The 16,789-nt window shown below is 43.4% G+C and overlaps 1 protein-coding gene across 1 annotated transcript; it reads left to right on the top strand.

The window, feature by feature from the left end:
* The first annotated feature begins 12,963 nt into the window (after positions 1-12,963).
* On the top strand, positions 12,964-16,460 carry LOC147897585 (TMV resistance protein N-like). Its single transcript, XM_087380053.1, has 3 exons — positions 12,964-13,471; positions 13,595-14,702; positions 14,979-16,460. Exons 1-3 carry the CDS (start codon positions 12,987-12,989, stop codon positions 16,458-16,460), a joined length of 3,075 nt encoding a protein of 1,024 aa, XP_087236179.1. The 5' UTR covers positions 12,964-12,986.
* The last annotated feature ends 329 nt before the right edge of the window (positions 16,461-16,789 follow it).

Genomic DNA, 16,789 nt, shown 5'->3' with positions numbered 1-16,789 from the left:
AATGGAAGGACAAAGTATCTGTCAGATGTACTTCATGTTCCAAACATCACCAAGAACTTGGTCTCAGTTGGCCAAATGGTAGAGCAGGGTTTGCAGGTCAAATTTAACCCTGATGGGTGTTTTGTTGAGGATTTGAAAAATCAGTGCCGCTTGGTTGCAAAAGGCAAAAGAAATGGCAGAATGTTTACCTTGGATGCTGATATCCCAGAGGTGCAGGCTGCTATGTTTGCGCATGGAAGAGGTGTCATTGCAGATATTGAAATATGGCACAAGCGCATTGGGCACGTGAACATACAAAGGCTGAAATCTATGCAAACACAGAGTATTGTTGCACGTTTGCCAAAATTCAGAGTGGATGGAATGCAAAAGGTATGTGAAGCATGCAAAATGGGTAAGCAGGCCAGATATGCATGTCCACGTAATGCTGAAATAAGCAACAGGGCTTTGGAAGTGATCCACTCTGATGTGTGGACAACCAAAGCTGCTTCTCTTGGTGGATGCCATTATTATGTGAGCTTCATTGATGATCACACAAGGAAAGTGTGGGTCTATTTTATAAAGCATAAAAGTGAAGTGTTCAGCCACCTCAAAGCCTTTAAGGCTATGGTTGAGAAAGAAAAGGGCATGCAGATAAAAGTGCTGAGATCTGATGGAGGGGGAGAGTATTTTTTAGAAGAATTCAGTGACTATTTGAAAGAGCAGGGAATTCAGAGAAAATACTCGTGCAGATCTATCCCTCAGCAGAATGGGGTTGCAGAAAGAAAGAACAGGCACATTGCAGAAGTTGCAAGGGCTATGCTAAATGAAAAGAAGATGCTTGACTATTTTTGGGCTGAAGCAGTAGCAACTACTGTGTATATTATGAGCAGAACTCCCACTGTAGCTGCTCATGGAATGACACCTGAGGAAAAGTATACAGGCAGAAAACCAGATATTTCACATCTTAAAGTATTTGGCTGCATTGCTTATGTTCATATCCCTGATGAGAGGAGAACTAAGCTGGATCCAAAGGCAGAAAAATGCATCTTCATTGGATATTCCCAGGACATCCTTGTGATCTTCTTCTTCCAGCAATTTCTTCGAAGCTCGTTCAAGTAAAGATGGTCGAGACTTCTTATCATTCAATGGCATACTTTTCCTTGCTAGTTTAGGCGGTGATTCACATTGCTTCTGAGGTGAGGTTTCAGTAGATTCCTTAGGTTTTCCAACCTTTGGCTTTCTTTTCTCACCCCTATCTTCCTTCTGCTTTCGCACTTCTAAAGATGACTCTTCTATCTTCAGGGATCCCAGTGGAATGAGGATCTCCTCCATCCTTCTTCCCCAATCTTCCGTGAATTCGTGATCGGCCATGGTTGCTTGGACATATCTTAACCATTGAAGGTCAGATTCCATATGCACTACCCCGTCGTCACCCATTTTAGTTGGAGTGTAGGAAGGAGTTGGTATTACATTCCTTTGCTTAACATGCTGTAAGTTCAACTTTACTGGTAATGCACTGCTAAGCTTCTTTTCGTGTTTGACTAGGTTGATCATGCGGAGTGGGACTATTGTACCCTCTGAGCCACTCTCATCCTTCACCATGTGAGTTCCTCTTTTCTCTGGTATATCAATGGTTGCAAGTAAATGCATCCAATTATGCGAGTACTCTGGTTCACGTAGAGATGCATACCACGTTTCATCCGCATCACCTCCTATCATCCTCCCATTGGCTGCTTCAAACTGATTAACAGTTGTTGTTCTAGCGGTTGTTTCTGATTCGGTAGCAAACAAGTTGCCACCTAGTGGACAAGATTTCCACGTTGTAAGGTCCACTTTCGTCACTGAAGCATCCTTCCTGAGATAGAGTGTGTTTGATGACCAATCATGCACTACTCCTGCTGCTCTCAAGAACGGTCTTCCTAGAATAATGTCATACGAGTCAATTGGATTCTTGAAGTCCATGACCACAAACCATACGTGGTAGGTGATACCCAAGGTCTTAACCTTTAAGTCTTTTACTACACCCATTGGCCTTGTAGTGGTTCCATCAGCCAACTTGACTATCAATGAGGTTTTTTCCATAAGCGGGCTTCCCCATTTCTCCCAACATTGTTTGGTCATTATGCTCACTCCGGCACCACCATCCAGGATGGCTTCCACCTTCCTTGTTGACATGGCAAGCTCAACATGTGCGGACATTGAGGGTGGACCGCCTGGTTAGGTGGATCCGCACGACTACACTTGGCACGTCGGTGGTCATCATGATTGTCACATGACCACTGACTCATCACTTATCATAGTTGGTTTGTTACACCTATTTACAGCTGGCATAGTTATAGCACCAGTCGGCTAGTATAGTCTGTTATGCACTGTTTGACCTAGTAGGTCACTTTCCTTTATGTTGTATCTTATCTATACTTTGTGTTCATTGTAAAGTGTGAGGAGGAAGAAGAAAAAATCAGCAAGAAAACTACTCCCACAGCTGCAGTACATGGAATGACCCCTGAAGAACAGTTTACACGTAAGAAGCCTGATGTGTCACACTTGAAAGTGTTTGGCTGTATTGCATATGTTCATGTGCCAGACGAGTTGCGGAAGAAGCTTGACCCAAAGGCTAAAAAATGTATCGTCATTGGATATTCTTTGGAGCAGAAAGGATATTGTTGCTATAACCCTATCACAGGTGAGTTTAGAGTGAGCAGGGATGTTATTTTTTATGAGATGAGTAGTTGGTATGCATCTAGTGGTGATGCATTGAAGGATGATGATGACTATGATAGTTATGTGCAAACAGAAAAGAAAGAATCACAGAGCCTTAGTGGTCTAGAGACACAATCTAGTAGTACACCGACTGTTAGTCCTTGGTCTGGGAGACTAAGGAGCAGTCCTACATCTTCAGGTGCATCTACTAGTGTTGCAGGTAAAGACAAAGGGAAGAAGAAAGTGTCAGATGGTATTGATGCAGTTCTTGATGGAGATTCCAGTGGTTCAGAGAGTTTAGATGAAGAACTTGGTATTTTGAAAGTGAGGACTCCAGGTGTACAAAGAGCACAAAGTAATGCAAAGACCTCATTCATCAGTGATCCAGTGATACGCATGTCTAGTAGGGCGAGATACCCTATTAAAAGATTTGGCTTTGAAGGTTATGCAGCTCATCATTATGCCTATATGGTGAAAGTGGTTGAGAATGTTGAGTCTACTTGTTTTGAGGATGCTATTGGTCATGCTCATTGGGATGCAGCAATGAATGAGGAGATGGCTGCATTAGATGCTAACAAGACATGGGATCTTGTACCATTGCCTAAGGACAAGAAAGCTATTGGCTGTAAGTGGGTGTACAAAATAAAGCATAATGTAGATGGATCTGTTAGCAGGTATAAGGCTAGGCTAGTTGCGAAGGGCTATGCTCAAACATATGGCATAGATTATGATGAGACATTCAGTCCAGTTGCTAGGATGGCAACTGTTAGATGTGTGATTGCTTTGGCAGTAGCCAAAGGTTGGAGTTTGTAGCAAATGGATGTAGAAAATGCTTTTTTACATGGTGATCTACAAGAAGAGGTGTATATGGAGCAGCCAGCAGGTTATGAGGATTTTGAGCATCCCATGTATGTGTGCAGGTTAAAGAAGGCGCTCTATGGGCTGAAACAAGCACCTAGAGCATGGTTTGACAAGATCGGAGAATATCTTGTCAACATTGGATTTTATGTTTCTGATGTTGATCACTCACTTTATGTGAGAAAGGGAGATGCAGGTTTGGTCATCATAGTCATCTATGTGGATGATCTAATCATTACAAGTGATAGTGACAGTGGGATTGCTGAAGTTAAAGGCCTTTTGAAAAAGAAGTTTGAGATGAAGGATTTGGGTGAGCTTAGATACTTCCTTGGTCTTGAAGTGATTAGAGGTGATGATGGTATATGGTTGTCCCAAAGGCAGTATGGCTTGGATATGTTATCCAAGTATGGTATGACAGCATGTAAGCCTCTTTCAGTGCCGTTGGAGCAAAATGTGAAGTTGAGTGCTAATATTGGAGATGAGATAGAAGACCCTACTATGTTTCGGAGGATAGTAGGGAGTTTGATTTACATGACTATCACAAGGCCAGACTTGAGCTATGCTGTTGGTCTTGTTAGTCAGTTTATGCAGATGGCTAAAAAGCCTCATTTGGATGCAATTAGACGCATATTGAGGTATGTGAAGTCCACTTTGCATTATGGACTTTTTTATGAGGCAGGTAAGGAGATACAAGTATCTGGATACACAGATGCAAATTGGGCTGGTAGCATGTATGATAGAAGATCTACCAACGGATTCATGTTTTCCCTTGGCAGTGCAACAGTTACATGGAGCAGCAAAAAGCAACCTATAGTTGCTCTATCGAGTATAGAGGTTGAGTACAGAGGTGTTGCTATGGCAACATGTGAGGTGGTATGACTGCAAAAGTTATTGTATGATCTGGATGTGCAAGTAGATGGTCCAGTTGTCATTTATTGTGACAACATGAGCAGCATACAGTTGGCTAGGAACCCTGTGTTTCATGCTAGGACAAAGCATATTGACGTTCACTACCATTTTGTGAGAGAAAAGGTATTAGCAGGTGAGATTGACTTGGCTTATGTCAGCACACATGAACAGATAGTTGACATCTTCACAAAGGCATTGGGTGCAGAGAAGCTTCAGATGTTTCGAAGCTTACTTGGAGTTGCAGAGATGGAGTTGAGCTTGAGGGGGAGTGTTGACATGGCAAACTCAACATGTGCGGACATTGAGGGTGGATCCGCACAACTACACTTGGCACGTCGGTGGTCATCATGATTGTCACATGACCACTGACTCATCACTTATCATAGTTGGTTTGTTACACCTATTTACAGCTGGCATAGTTGTAGCGCCAATGGGCTAGTATAGTCTATTATGCACTGTTTGACCTAGTAGGTCACTTTCCTTTATGTTGTATCTTACCTATACTTTGTGTACATTGTAAAGTGTGAGGAGGAAGAAGAAAAAATCAGCAAGAAAACGTTTTGGCCTCCATCTCTCTTTGTGTGTTCTTGAGTGAGCTTCTCCTTGTATGTACTGTGTGTTTTAGATGCAGCAGCTTGAGCAAGTCCTCCCACCATGCGATTCTTGACATTCCTATGATGATATGATATCGGAATGACTGCATTCGAGTCATCACTCTCAAAATATTGGCCTAACTTATTGATAGGCACCATATGCATGTCATCTTCTGAGTTCGACTCTTCTTTTATCCAATTTTCCTCATGAGCCTCCGTCATTGAATCGAGGTGCCCGTTCATCCAATCTGACAAGTCATGCCATAACGTCGGGTTTCCCCTTAGCAATGAAGCAATAGGCATTTTGACTTCCATGGACATAAATGCGGCAAGTCCTGCAACATCCCTTGGTCCACCTGGCACTGTAATGCCATTAGATTGTCTATCTAAATTGTCATGAAGGTTGTGTAGACCCTCATGTCTTACCTTTCCATAGTCGGATCCTCATCAAACATACGATCCATAAGTAGAGGTTCGTCATTCGACATTCGATCTTCATTCATCTCTGCTATAATGGATGGTACTTTGACCGGTGCTCTACTAGTTGGGTATTTCTGATTTGATGGGAATTTAATGTCAACCAACGCTCTGGATTCCACCTACGTTGCTTGACATTCTTCTACAAGAGCCTTCGCCTTCACCAAATTTTCCTTTTCCATAATTGGATTAGGGTATTCGTGATATCCGCTTGGCGTATTTAGTCTTGGCTCGTCTGTCTTTTCTAATTTCAAACTCTCTTCTCCTTTGCCTCTTTGACTAGATTTTCTTTCTAGGCTCCCTGTGGTCTCTGAGGTTGCTACCGTGGCCGTGTCCTCATCAAAACCACTTTGCACTATCACCTTATCCTTACCCTTACCCACTTTGATCGCTTGCTTTTTGGTTGGGTTATTTTGGGGTTTTGGATGTTGTGATGTTCCAGCTTGACCTTCCCTTTCTCTCTTGCGCAATTCTCGTGTGATCGCCTTGGCTTGCATGCGAGTAATCGCGTTCAAAGAGACTTGAGCAATGTGTCCGCGTTCAATCCCCAACAAGTTAAGACTGGTCGTTCTTGGGTTTGAAGCATCAACAGGTGCTCGTCATATTAAACAATCTTTGTACAAATGGTCAATACCACAATCACTACACAATGGAACATTGGCAGTGACAGTAGGTGTAACTGGTGGTTCGTTATTGTGCCTATATGGACAATCTTTGTAATAATGAGGTCCCGCGCATCCATAGCATTGGACAAGTTGTACCGCTTGCGCTTTCTGTGGGCACTCATTAGCCTTATGTGGTCCACTGCACTTGTAGCATTGGATTGGAGGTCTCGTGTTCGTGTTATTCATATCCCTAGCTTTAGCGTTGACTGGTGTTGTTTGGTATACTAGGATATGTTGATCACCCTGAACAACATAATGACTGAGGTAACTCATATATTCGTCCTCCTCTTGCGTGGCTAATGGTTGTTTAGCATAGGTCTCTGTGATCCGTGGATCAGGTTCCATCCAACCTTGGGACGATTCTTCCACCATCACTTGATTCATTGGCGTGATTCGTGGTGGAGGTGGTTGAGGTCCTAGTATTGGTGGTCGTAATGGCACATTTTGTGGTTGATATGGCATTGGTCTAGCACTACTAGCCCCTTGGATAAATTGACTTGGCTGCAATGGGGGATCTGGCAATGCTAGTTGTTGTGGCTTTGGTTGATAGGTCTGCGTTTGTGCTGGCGGCAACATCCTAGGGTATCTGCACTGTGATGTATCATGGTTTTCCCATCTATTACAGTGTCTGCACCACGATGCTGGTGGTCTTGCTCTCAACCTTGGGCACTCGTTCGAGGGATGATTCCTTGAGCATACACTGCACCATACCATGTCTCTTCTAGGATATAAGTGCGCATTCCCTTGGGTATCTCGATGAGCTATGTTTTTCGATTGAGGATTTAGTCTTGCGACTATCAAGTCTGCAAGCTCATCTATGTTCAAATCCTTGGCTTCCTTGGATTGCTTCTTGGAAACCCTGGACAAACTCGCATCAGGATCCTTGGATCCCACGATGGAGGGTACCGATGTATTAACAGTTTCGTCGCCCTCTCTCATGTTATCCCCTAACCTAATTGCTTCTTTATTGAAAGTCTTGAATGATGTTATGTTTAAGACTGTAAGTTGGTCATGCAGTTTTGAACTTCTTAACCCCAATAGAAATCGAGGCAAGAGCTGTTCATCACTGAGCCTTTCATGAGGCTCACACCTTGCATTCAAATGTCTGATTTTAGCTATGATATCTCGCAAGGAATCTTTTCCCTATTTGACTTGATTTAACTGATTTACAGGGCTCCACTTCGGACCTTTTGGAGAATACTCCAAAACGAACGACCCTTTTAATGTTGCCTTTTCCTCAATGAATGGAGATCACTGCCCAAGATATTGAACAAATTCCATGCACTCTTAGGAAGTTTGAGGTGGACATTGATGTACCAAGAATACACATGGATTTGCTTTGGAAGCATTCACATGTTTGATTGCGATACATAGATCATGGTGTTGTCTAGTTAGTTGCTAGTTAGAGAGGAGCATTGGGAGGTTTTCTAGGAAATGCGTTTGTTGGGAGAGCATCCATGAGTCTACAAAAATACTCAAACATATGGCCTTGCACATGCATTTAGAAACCTACACCTCTCTAAGAATCTCTAGAGATGAAAACAAGCAAACAAAATGTAGATAGAAGAAATAACTTTTGTGACTCCAATTGTGAACCTTGGTTGAAGTTTTCAATGAGATACCACCTCAACAAGCACCATGTAGGCATGGCTACAAAAAATGTTGCATCTAGTCAATTAAGAAAATAAATAGAGGATTAATTAAGAAATGAGCACTTGAACCCATCCCTCTACAAATAGTGTTCGATGTCCCACCTTTGTAGTGGTTTTCAGATGATGCAAGCTATGTTTGAGCATCATGATTGGGTGAAGACTATGCTAGAAAGGAGCCACTTATGGAAAGGCATTGACCATGATTTAATATAGTGAAGTTTAATCTAGAAATTTGTATGTAATTCGTGTTTCCCTTAATGATTACGACTTTAGGATTGGTGTATCTAAGTTGAACAATGCTCAATGAAGAAATTTCAAAGGCTCTCCATATATGTTGCAAGATTTAAAGACTCATCAGGCATCAAATATAAGGACTAGGAATGAGGGAGACTATTGAGGAGCCTTTTGGGATATTTAGTCTAGAGCATAAAGAAGATGTGGCCTCAGATCAAGAAGTGGAGGAAGATTCTTAATTTGATCCGATATTCTATTAAAAAGAATCTAGAGCAAGAGTAGCTAACGGTAACTGCGAGCAACAGATCTGTGTGATAGTAGGTAGGAGCTGTTGGAAACCATCGCTTGCCTCAACCATCTCTTTCCTTTTTGTGCATGCACGTGTGTATGATCACACATAAGGTAGCAAGATCTGCCTTGAATGTTAGCACAATCTCTCCTCCTACATCTTTGCAGATTAGCTTCCCAATGGCCTTAGTTTGTAGCCATGCCTTGATCACCACTCTTTCCATGAAATTGCCTTGAACCGCTTTTTGTTGAAAAAAGTGATATAGTGCAAGTTATGGTTGGTATCAGAATCCTATTTGAGTATTGCATCGATTAAAGAACTTGAGTGCCATGAAGTGTGAATGTCTCTTACTTGTGGCACCCTTCTCATCACTCTTGGCAACCCTTCTTTTTAGGTCAAATTTTAACTTGGACTTATGCTCGACTTAGGCAACATTTTTGTGGATGCCACCTTGTGAACAATAAGGGCACGATCATGCTTGGCCATTGATTTGAAATCTTTGTAGGAAAGCTCACACTCATGTAGAACAAATTCATATTCATTGCAACTCCATTGATGAAGTGAAGACCTTTTTCCAAAATTTTGACTAAAGAGTGGACTTGCTACATCCATCTTTGTAGGAAAGATCACACTCATGTAGAACAAATTCATATTCATTGTTGCAACTCCATTGATGAAGTGAAGATCTTTTTCCAAAAGTTTGACTAGAGAGTGAACTTGCTACATCCATCTTATAGTTCATTATGTCCCACAAACCACTTCTCTCTTTTTGGTATGTCTTGAAAGGAGAGGGCTAATTAGTGAAATCAACCTTCAAAAGGGAAATTCATAATTTTATTTGGGTTGGTTTTCTGTGTTGGACTGATGTGAGTAGTCTAGTTGACTGTAGTGCATGTTTCCTTTGTTGTGTAAATCCATAGTTGCCTCCATCCATTTCCACTAGTTTTGTGCTTTTGTTTTTGGCCCTCTTGCATCCATTTGCATTCATTAGTTGGGTGCTTTCTGTATTTGGTCCTCTTGCATACTTTCCCATCCTAATGATCAAAGTTGAGCTTTTGATTGGAAAATTTGTGGGGCTTCAAATTAAGGACATGCCCAATATAATTCACGTTGTTTTCTGTAAACCACTTTGCCGGGTAGCACTTCATTTGTGGGTATGTACACTGGTGCCCACATTGTGCCAAGCAATCCCCTCATCACAACATCTAGTTAGGAACATTGTGCCTTTCCTAAACAAGCAATTTTCCTTTCCTACACAAGTTCATGATGTTGTGGATATATATATATATATATATATAGAGAGAGAGAGAGAGAGAGAGAGACTCTTTAACGTCGTAGGAACAATCCCAAGACATCACATTGATGTATCCAACGAGAGGATTCGAACAGAAAGCATGCGAAATCTCACAAATTGGGATAATCAATCTACCATTGTTGGGTGATAGAGAGAGAGAAAGAGAGGGGCAATTTTTATGGAGGAGGAACAATCCCAAGATGCTTCAAAGGCATGTTCGAGGAGTCCAAGAGTTGAATCCAAATGGACATAGGGAAAATACTTGGGGCCTTTGCAGCAACCACTTAAAGGAGAAGTGGGAGTATAAGGGAGGTGGACTTAAAGGGAGGTGATAAACCATCACTCACTTTGTGAGTCATGTTCCCTCATGGTGTGGGAGGAGGAGGAGGAATAACAGGGTAAGCCAAGCTAAAATGTTTTCTCCTTTCTTTCTTTCTTGTCATCATCATGCATTCTGTGCTTCATCATCATCTTCTTCTTGCGCTTCATGCACTTTGTACTTCTTCTTCTTCTTGGGTTTCTTGTGAGGCAAGACAGACTGACAAATTTGATATCATGTGTTGCTTTGAAGGAATGGCTTGGACGAAGATGACGGATTCTATGTTGGAGCCCTCAAAAGACAGCGTCTCATCTCTGCAGGTGCTTCTTCTAGTGGTGCAGCTTCCGATGCTGCTATGGCTTCCTCTTTCTATCCCTACCCATCTTTGTCTTCCCTGGCCTCTTACTTTGCTGGATCTTCTTCCTCTTTATCACCCAATTTCAGCCCCTTGACTCCCGTTTCTTCTTCCTATTCCTGCCTTTTCGATCGTCCCGTGTATTCTTCCCCCAACCTCTTCGGACCCTCTAGGTCTTTCCCTGTCGTTCGCCTTCGAGGCTTACCTTTCAACCGTACCGAGAGTGATGTCTACTCTTTCTTTGCTGGACTGGATGTCATCGATATCTTGCTCATCCACAAACAAGGTCGATTCTCTGGAGAGGCTTGCTGTGTCCTCGGAGCCCCTCTGCAAGTCGACTTTGCTCTCCAAAGAAACAGACAGAATATGGATCAGCATTACATCGAGGTCTTTCGGTGCAAAAAGCAGGATTACTACTCCGCAGTGGGAGAGAAGGAAGGAGTCTCACTTGCGGCTTTCTCACATACATAATGGGGGAATACACACAAAGGTGGAGGCTGAAAATAGTTTTTCTCTTCTTAGTTGTGAAAGCCAAAAGAACTCTAGTACAAAGAAATAGAAGAACCCTATATTTGGGTCTCAAACCAAACTCAGCTAACTAAGGTGGCATACTAATTGAGCCACGAACTAGAGTACATAAAGATAGCTGTCATCCAGCTATTGTTCATGGGCGGTGTACCAACCGCATTTGCAACTAACAAGTTGGTGACATAAATGCACAGCGACTACCCTGGCATATCACAAGTGGAGCTCGATATCTCAACACTTCCCCTCGAGCTCAATCCCAATTCCTGCATGCCAAGTAGGTCTCTGAACTTGCGCAGCTTTCTCTGCGCCTAATGTCTTCGTGAATATGTCAGCTACCTAATCCTCTGTGCTGACATAAATTAGATCAATAAGACCTGGTAAAACCTTCTCCCACACATAGTGATAGTGCACCTCAATGTGCTTTGTTCTAGCATGATAGACTGGGTTATTTGCCAAGTGTATACTGCTCATGTTGTCACAATAAATGACAACTGGCCCATCTGTAGACTGATGCATATCATAAAGTAGCTTATGCAACAAAGCTACCTCACATGCAGCCATTGTTGCACCCCTGTACTTAGCCTCTGTACTCGATAAGGCAACTGTAGGCTGTTTCTTGCTACTCCAAGTGACTGCAGCACTCCCAAAAGAGAACACATATCCACTGGTAGATCGTCTATCAAAAATACTACCAGCCCAATCAACATCAGTGTATCCATGCAACTGTATCTGAACCCCAGTCTCATAAAATGGTCCATACTGCAATGTGGACTTCACATACCTGAGTATGCATCTAGCCGCATCCAAATGCAGTTTCCTTGGAGCCTGCATAAATTGACTTACCAATCCAATATCATAGCTCAAATCTGGCTTGGTAATAGTCATATAAATCAAATTTCCTACTATGTGTCTGTACATAGTAGGGTCTTCCACAAGCTCACTTGCATCTGTGCTCAACTTCACATTCTGCTCCAAAGGAACTGAAATAGGCTTACAGCCTGTCATCCCATATTTGGACAGCATGTCCAATCCATACTGCCTCTACAAGAGCCGTATCCCACTTGGTGATCTAATCACCTCAATGCCTAAGAAATAACGCAGCTCTCCCAAATCCTTCATCTCAAACTTCTGCTTCAATAGCATTTTCACATGAAGGATATCTTCATCACTATCACCTGTGATGATCAAATCATCAACATAAATGACAAGCAGTGCAGCTAACAAGTCGGTGACATAAATACACAACGATTACCCTCGCATATCACGAGTGGAGCTCAATATCTCAACAGTGCATATTTGTTATTGGAAATTACATTCTATGCATATTTTTCAAACACATGGAAGTAGGAATAAGAACATACCACATACATAGGCTCCCCTAAATGGAAATAATATTTGAGCTATCTTAGCCTATGGGGAAGACTTTTCAAGTACCGTGTGTTGCTAAAATATATGTGAAATGGTCTATAACATGAGGTGTTTAGAGAACAAAAATATACATTAGAGGATTGTATCGAAAAGAATCAAATTTTACAACCATAAAATCTAGATATTAGGATTCCTAATAACACCCCTTGATAGATGTTGCATGCCTATTTTACAGAGTGGACATCTTAGCAGAAAGTGCTTGCTTGATTGCACCTTACCCAAGCAATATCCAAGGCTAAATATTAGGGTTCCTAATAACTCCGCTTGATAGATGCTACATGCCGGTTTTATAGAGTGGACATCTTGCATAAAGTGCTCGAGCTTGATTGCACATTACCCAAGTTATATCCAAGGCTTGAAAACTAGGATGACATTGTTAGAATTAATGTATTAATTACAGTGGCCAATGTTTACTAGGAAGAATGGGTAGGGGCACTTTTTTCCTTTTAAAAAGGTTTTTTTCCCCTAACTGGATCCAATTAGTGGATTGAGCTAGTTTGTGTGTGTGGACTAGTCCCGGTTAAGGTGGCACACTAGGGGTTTATCATGTTGACAACTCAAAAGATACACCCACTTTGGAACCAATTTTCAAGGTATGGCATTGACGGTAGCAGCCATGTCCCTAGCCAGCAATGCCATACCTTGAAAATTGGTTCAAAAGATACCCTTTGGAGTCATGAATTTCACTCAAGCTTCTACATCCTCCATGGCTTCTACATCCTCCATGGCCGCTTACCAGGTGTTCATCAGCCATCGTGGACTCGTCATCAAGAAGGGCCTTGCAAATCACCTTCACCATGTTCTGGAGTCCCGTGGAATCTCCTCCTTCTTGGATCTGGAGGAGCTTCCTCTCGGCCAAGACGTTCGTGACACCATGCTAGAAGCTGCTCGGACCGCACTTATTGGAGTGCCCATCTTCACTCAAATCTACGGAAGCTCAGGTTGGTGTCTTGATGAGCTCGCGGCAATGATGGACAGCCACCGGAATCACAGGAGCAAGCTCATTCCTGTCTACCTTGACGTGCAGCCAGAAGCGCTGCGGATGAAGGAGGAGAATGGCTCGTTTGCCCAAAATTTCCAGAAGTATGTAAATGGGCCCGAGCGCATCGAAGAGGACAGAATGGAACGGTGGAAATCTGCTTTGGACGATGCCTCCTGGGTCGCGGGCGTCTGGCTGGAGGACTATGGCGGGTATGATGTTTGTTTTTTGCATTTCGTCTCACAAAAGGTCTTTATGTGCAAATGAAGAAAAAGCTTGAGTAGTATCAGACTTGATAACAAGTGGATGGATATTAACTCATCACTAATTTGCAGACGGGAAGGGGCGTTGATCGACGCTCTTGTACAAAAGATAGTGCAAGAAATAGCTAACAGACTCCCCGTGAACAGACTGCCCACAGCAGTTGGATTGGACGGCAAGGTCCAGGATGTGATGCAGCGGTTTCGTTTGCACGAGCAGACAAGTGTGTACGTTGTTCTGCTTTGGGGTATGGGTGGGATCGGGAAGAGCACTCTTGCCCGAGCTATTTACGACACGCATAGAGATTGTTTCCAGGCATCATGCCTCGTTGAGAATTGTGGGGTTGAGAGAGCTTTGCAAATTCAAGCTCGTCTCAGGAAAGATTTACTGCTTGATGGCAATGGCGTTATGGTGGACGATCTTGCGAGAGGGAGAGCACGTTTAGGAGGTGGGTTAAGGAGTAAGAAGGTTCTGATAGTACTGGATGATATGAAGAGATTGGATGGCATGAACAGTGACTTCAGCTCTGTTCAGGAGATCTTAGATCCAACAAGTCTCTGCCCTGGAAGTCTAATCTTGTTGACATCAAGAGACCAACGATTATTCCCTGACACAGACGACCTCTCTGATCTCTTCCGGGGCGAGACATACGAGCTACACACCTTGGATCCTCAAGAGTCACGGAAACTTTTCTGTTCTCACGCTTTTAAAAGATCTCCAGATCCAGATTTTGAGGAGCTTGTCAAGGAAGCTGTGGAAGCTTGTCACGGGCTTCCCCTTGCCCTGGAGGTGCTTGGTCGGCATCTCAGGAGAATGAGAGAAAAGGTACTATGGGAAGAAGCTATTCACAAGCTGAGGAGCAACGAATACACTGAAATATCGGGAAGCTTGAAGATTAGCTACGAAGCTCTCGATGTGGGGGAACAGCAAATGTTTCAAGACGTGTCTTGCTTCTTCATTGGCAGAGAGGAACGGTTGGCTAAGTATTTTTGGGATGGTTCAATAAACGGCTACGAAACCAGTCTAAAGAAGCTAAAAGAACTGTGTTTGGTGAAGGTGGACGAAAAACTGCGCTTCACTATGCACGATCTTTTGAGGGACTTGGGAAAAGAGATGAGCAGAAGTAGCAAGACATGGGTGCGGAATGATCAGGACTTGAAACAAATGCTACACAATAACCAGGTACTTACTTTTCTCTTTTCAGGCACGTCCACAATAATAGTATAGGGAAGTGAGGTATCAGATAGGAAGTCTCCATGAAAGGCTACTCCGTTGAGCTGCTCAACCGTGACCTGAGGATGAAGAACTGAATTGCGTTCTTTGTGATTGATGAAATGCAAAGATTACGTTGTGACGTGATGATTTGATCGGTTTGTTTTTGTAGGAATTGAAGTTTGTGACTGATGAAATGCAAAGATTACGTTGTGAGTTGATGATTTGCTCTCTTTGTTGTAGCAGGGACTTGATCAAATCCGGGGACTTATCACTTCCCTGCCCAGGCTAGACGCAGATCAACTTTCCAAAATGCAATCCTTGCGGCTCCTCCACTTTAACGGAACAGATTTGAATGGTACATGTGAGGAACTTCAAGGCCTGCAAATCAGGTGGCTGAGTCTTTGGAATTCTGTCGATATCACTCCTCCTAAACATTTGTCCTTGGAGTTCATCACTGTGCTCATTTTGTCCAAGAATTATCGGGTGGATGTGGAGGAGAAGGGAAGGTGGTCATCTCTGGAGACTCACGAGGCTCGTCAGTTTTATGAGAAGAGCAGTTGCCTTTCACAGCTGAAAAGGTTACGGCACTTGGACATTACGGTATGCGATATGGTGGAGAAGCTGCCCGATGATCTTGGCTCCCTCGGAAGTTTGGAACGATTGAATGTTTCGGGATTGAAATTCATCACCAAGCTGCCTTCTTCCTTCGGGCAGCTCAAAAAGCTACGGGAGTTGAACATTGCCTGGTGCATGCAGTTAATGGAGCTGCCTGAAGATTTTGGCTCCCTTGGAAGTTTGGAACAGCTGTGGGCACATGGATTGAATCGCATCACCAAGCTGCCTTCTTCCTTCGGGCAGCTCAAAAAGCTACAGGAGTTGCACATTAGCTGGTGCACGCAGTTAATGGAGCTGCTTGAAGATTTTGGCTCCCTTGGAAGTTTGGAATTGTTGAGCGCAAATGGATTGGAGCGCATCACCAAGCTGCCTTCTTCCTTCGGGCAGCTCAAAAAGCTACAGGAGTTGAACATTTCCGGGTGCACGCAGTTAATGGAGCTGCCTGAAGATTTTGGCTCCCTTGGAAGTTTGGAACAGCTGTGGGCAGATGGATTGAAGCGTATCACCAAGCTGCCTTCTTCCTTCGGGCAGCTCAAAAAGCTACGGGAGTTGAACATTTCCAGGTGCACGCAGTTAATGGAGCTGCCTGAAGATTTTGGCTCCCTTGGAAGTTTGGAACAGCTGTGGGCACATGGATTGAAGCGCATCACCAAGCTGCCTTCTTCCTTCGGGCAGCTCAAAAAGCTACAGCAGTTGCACATTGCCTGGTGCACGCAGTTAAAGGAGCTGCCTGAAGATTTTGGCTCCCTTGGAAGTTTGGAACAGCTGTGGGCACCAGGATTGGAGCGCATCACCAAGCTGCCTTCTTCCTTCGGGCAGCTCAAAAAGCTACGGGAGTTGAACATTGGCGGGTGCACGCAGTTAATGGAGCTGCCTGAAGATTTTGGCTCCCTTGGAAGTTTGGAACTGCTGTGGGCACATGGATTGGAGCGCATCACCAAGCTGCCTTCTTCCTTCGGGCAGCTCAAAAAGCTACGGGAGTTGAACATTTCCGGGTGCACGCAGTTAATGGAGCTGTCTGAAGATTTTGGCTCCCTTTTTGGAAGTTTGGAACGGTTGTGCACAGATGGATTGCAGCGCATCACCAAGCTCCCTTCTTCCTCTCGGTGATCAAATTATACCTGACTCACAATATTAGATTTATGATTTGGATGGATGAGGTGATCTCCAATTGAATCTATTTTTAAGTGGAAAAGGGGCATTGGTCTAGAGTTTGAATGACTCACGCGCACCATTCATTAATCACAAAAAGAGAGCTACTCTTGCATACACAAAGCACACTAATGTGTGCACACGCGCAGGAGCGCACATAGATTTTACTAACTAGTTTATAGCCTTAGGGATGTCTCACGCTACACACCAGTGGGTGGATGGACGTTCTAGTCAAAAAGCACCAATAGAATCATAACAAACACGAATCTGGGTGCAAGTTGCATACA

The sequence above is a fragment of the Dipteris shenzhenensis genome, chromosome 10 (assembly GCF_047967505.1).
Source record: "Dipteris shenzhenensis isolate YYH24624 ecotype China chromosome 10, Dip_SZ_1.0, whole genome shotgun sequence".
NCBI lineage: Eukaryota > Viridiplantae > Streptophyta > Polypodiopsida > Gleicheniales > Dipteridaceae > Dipteris > Dipteris shenzhenensis.
The sequence above is the reverse complement of the archived record's forward strand: the minus strand, read 5'-3'. Positions and strand labels throughout refer to the sequence as shown.

Bases quoted from the DNA above. Each gene is read 5' to 3' on its own strand.
- LOC147897585 (XM_087380053.1), top strand. From the start codon at position 12,987: ATGGCTTCTACATCCTCCATGGCCGCTTACCAGGTGTTCATCAGCCAT. The intron at 13,472-13,594 runs GTATGATGTTTG...ACTAATTTGCAG, and splicing joins TGGCTGGAGGACTATGGCGG to ACGGGAAGGGGCGTTGATCG. The intron at 14,703-14,978 runs GTACTTACTTTT...TTGTTGTAGCAG, and splicing joins AAATGCTACACAATAACCAG to GGACTTGATCAAATCCGGGG.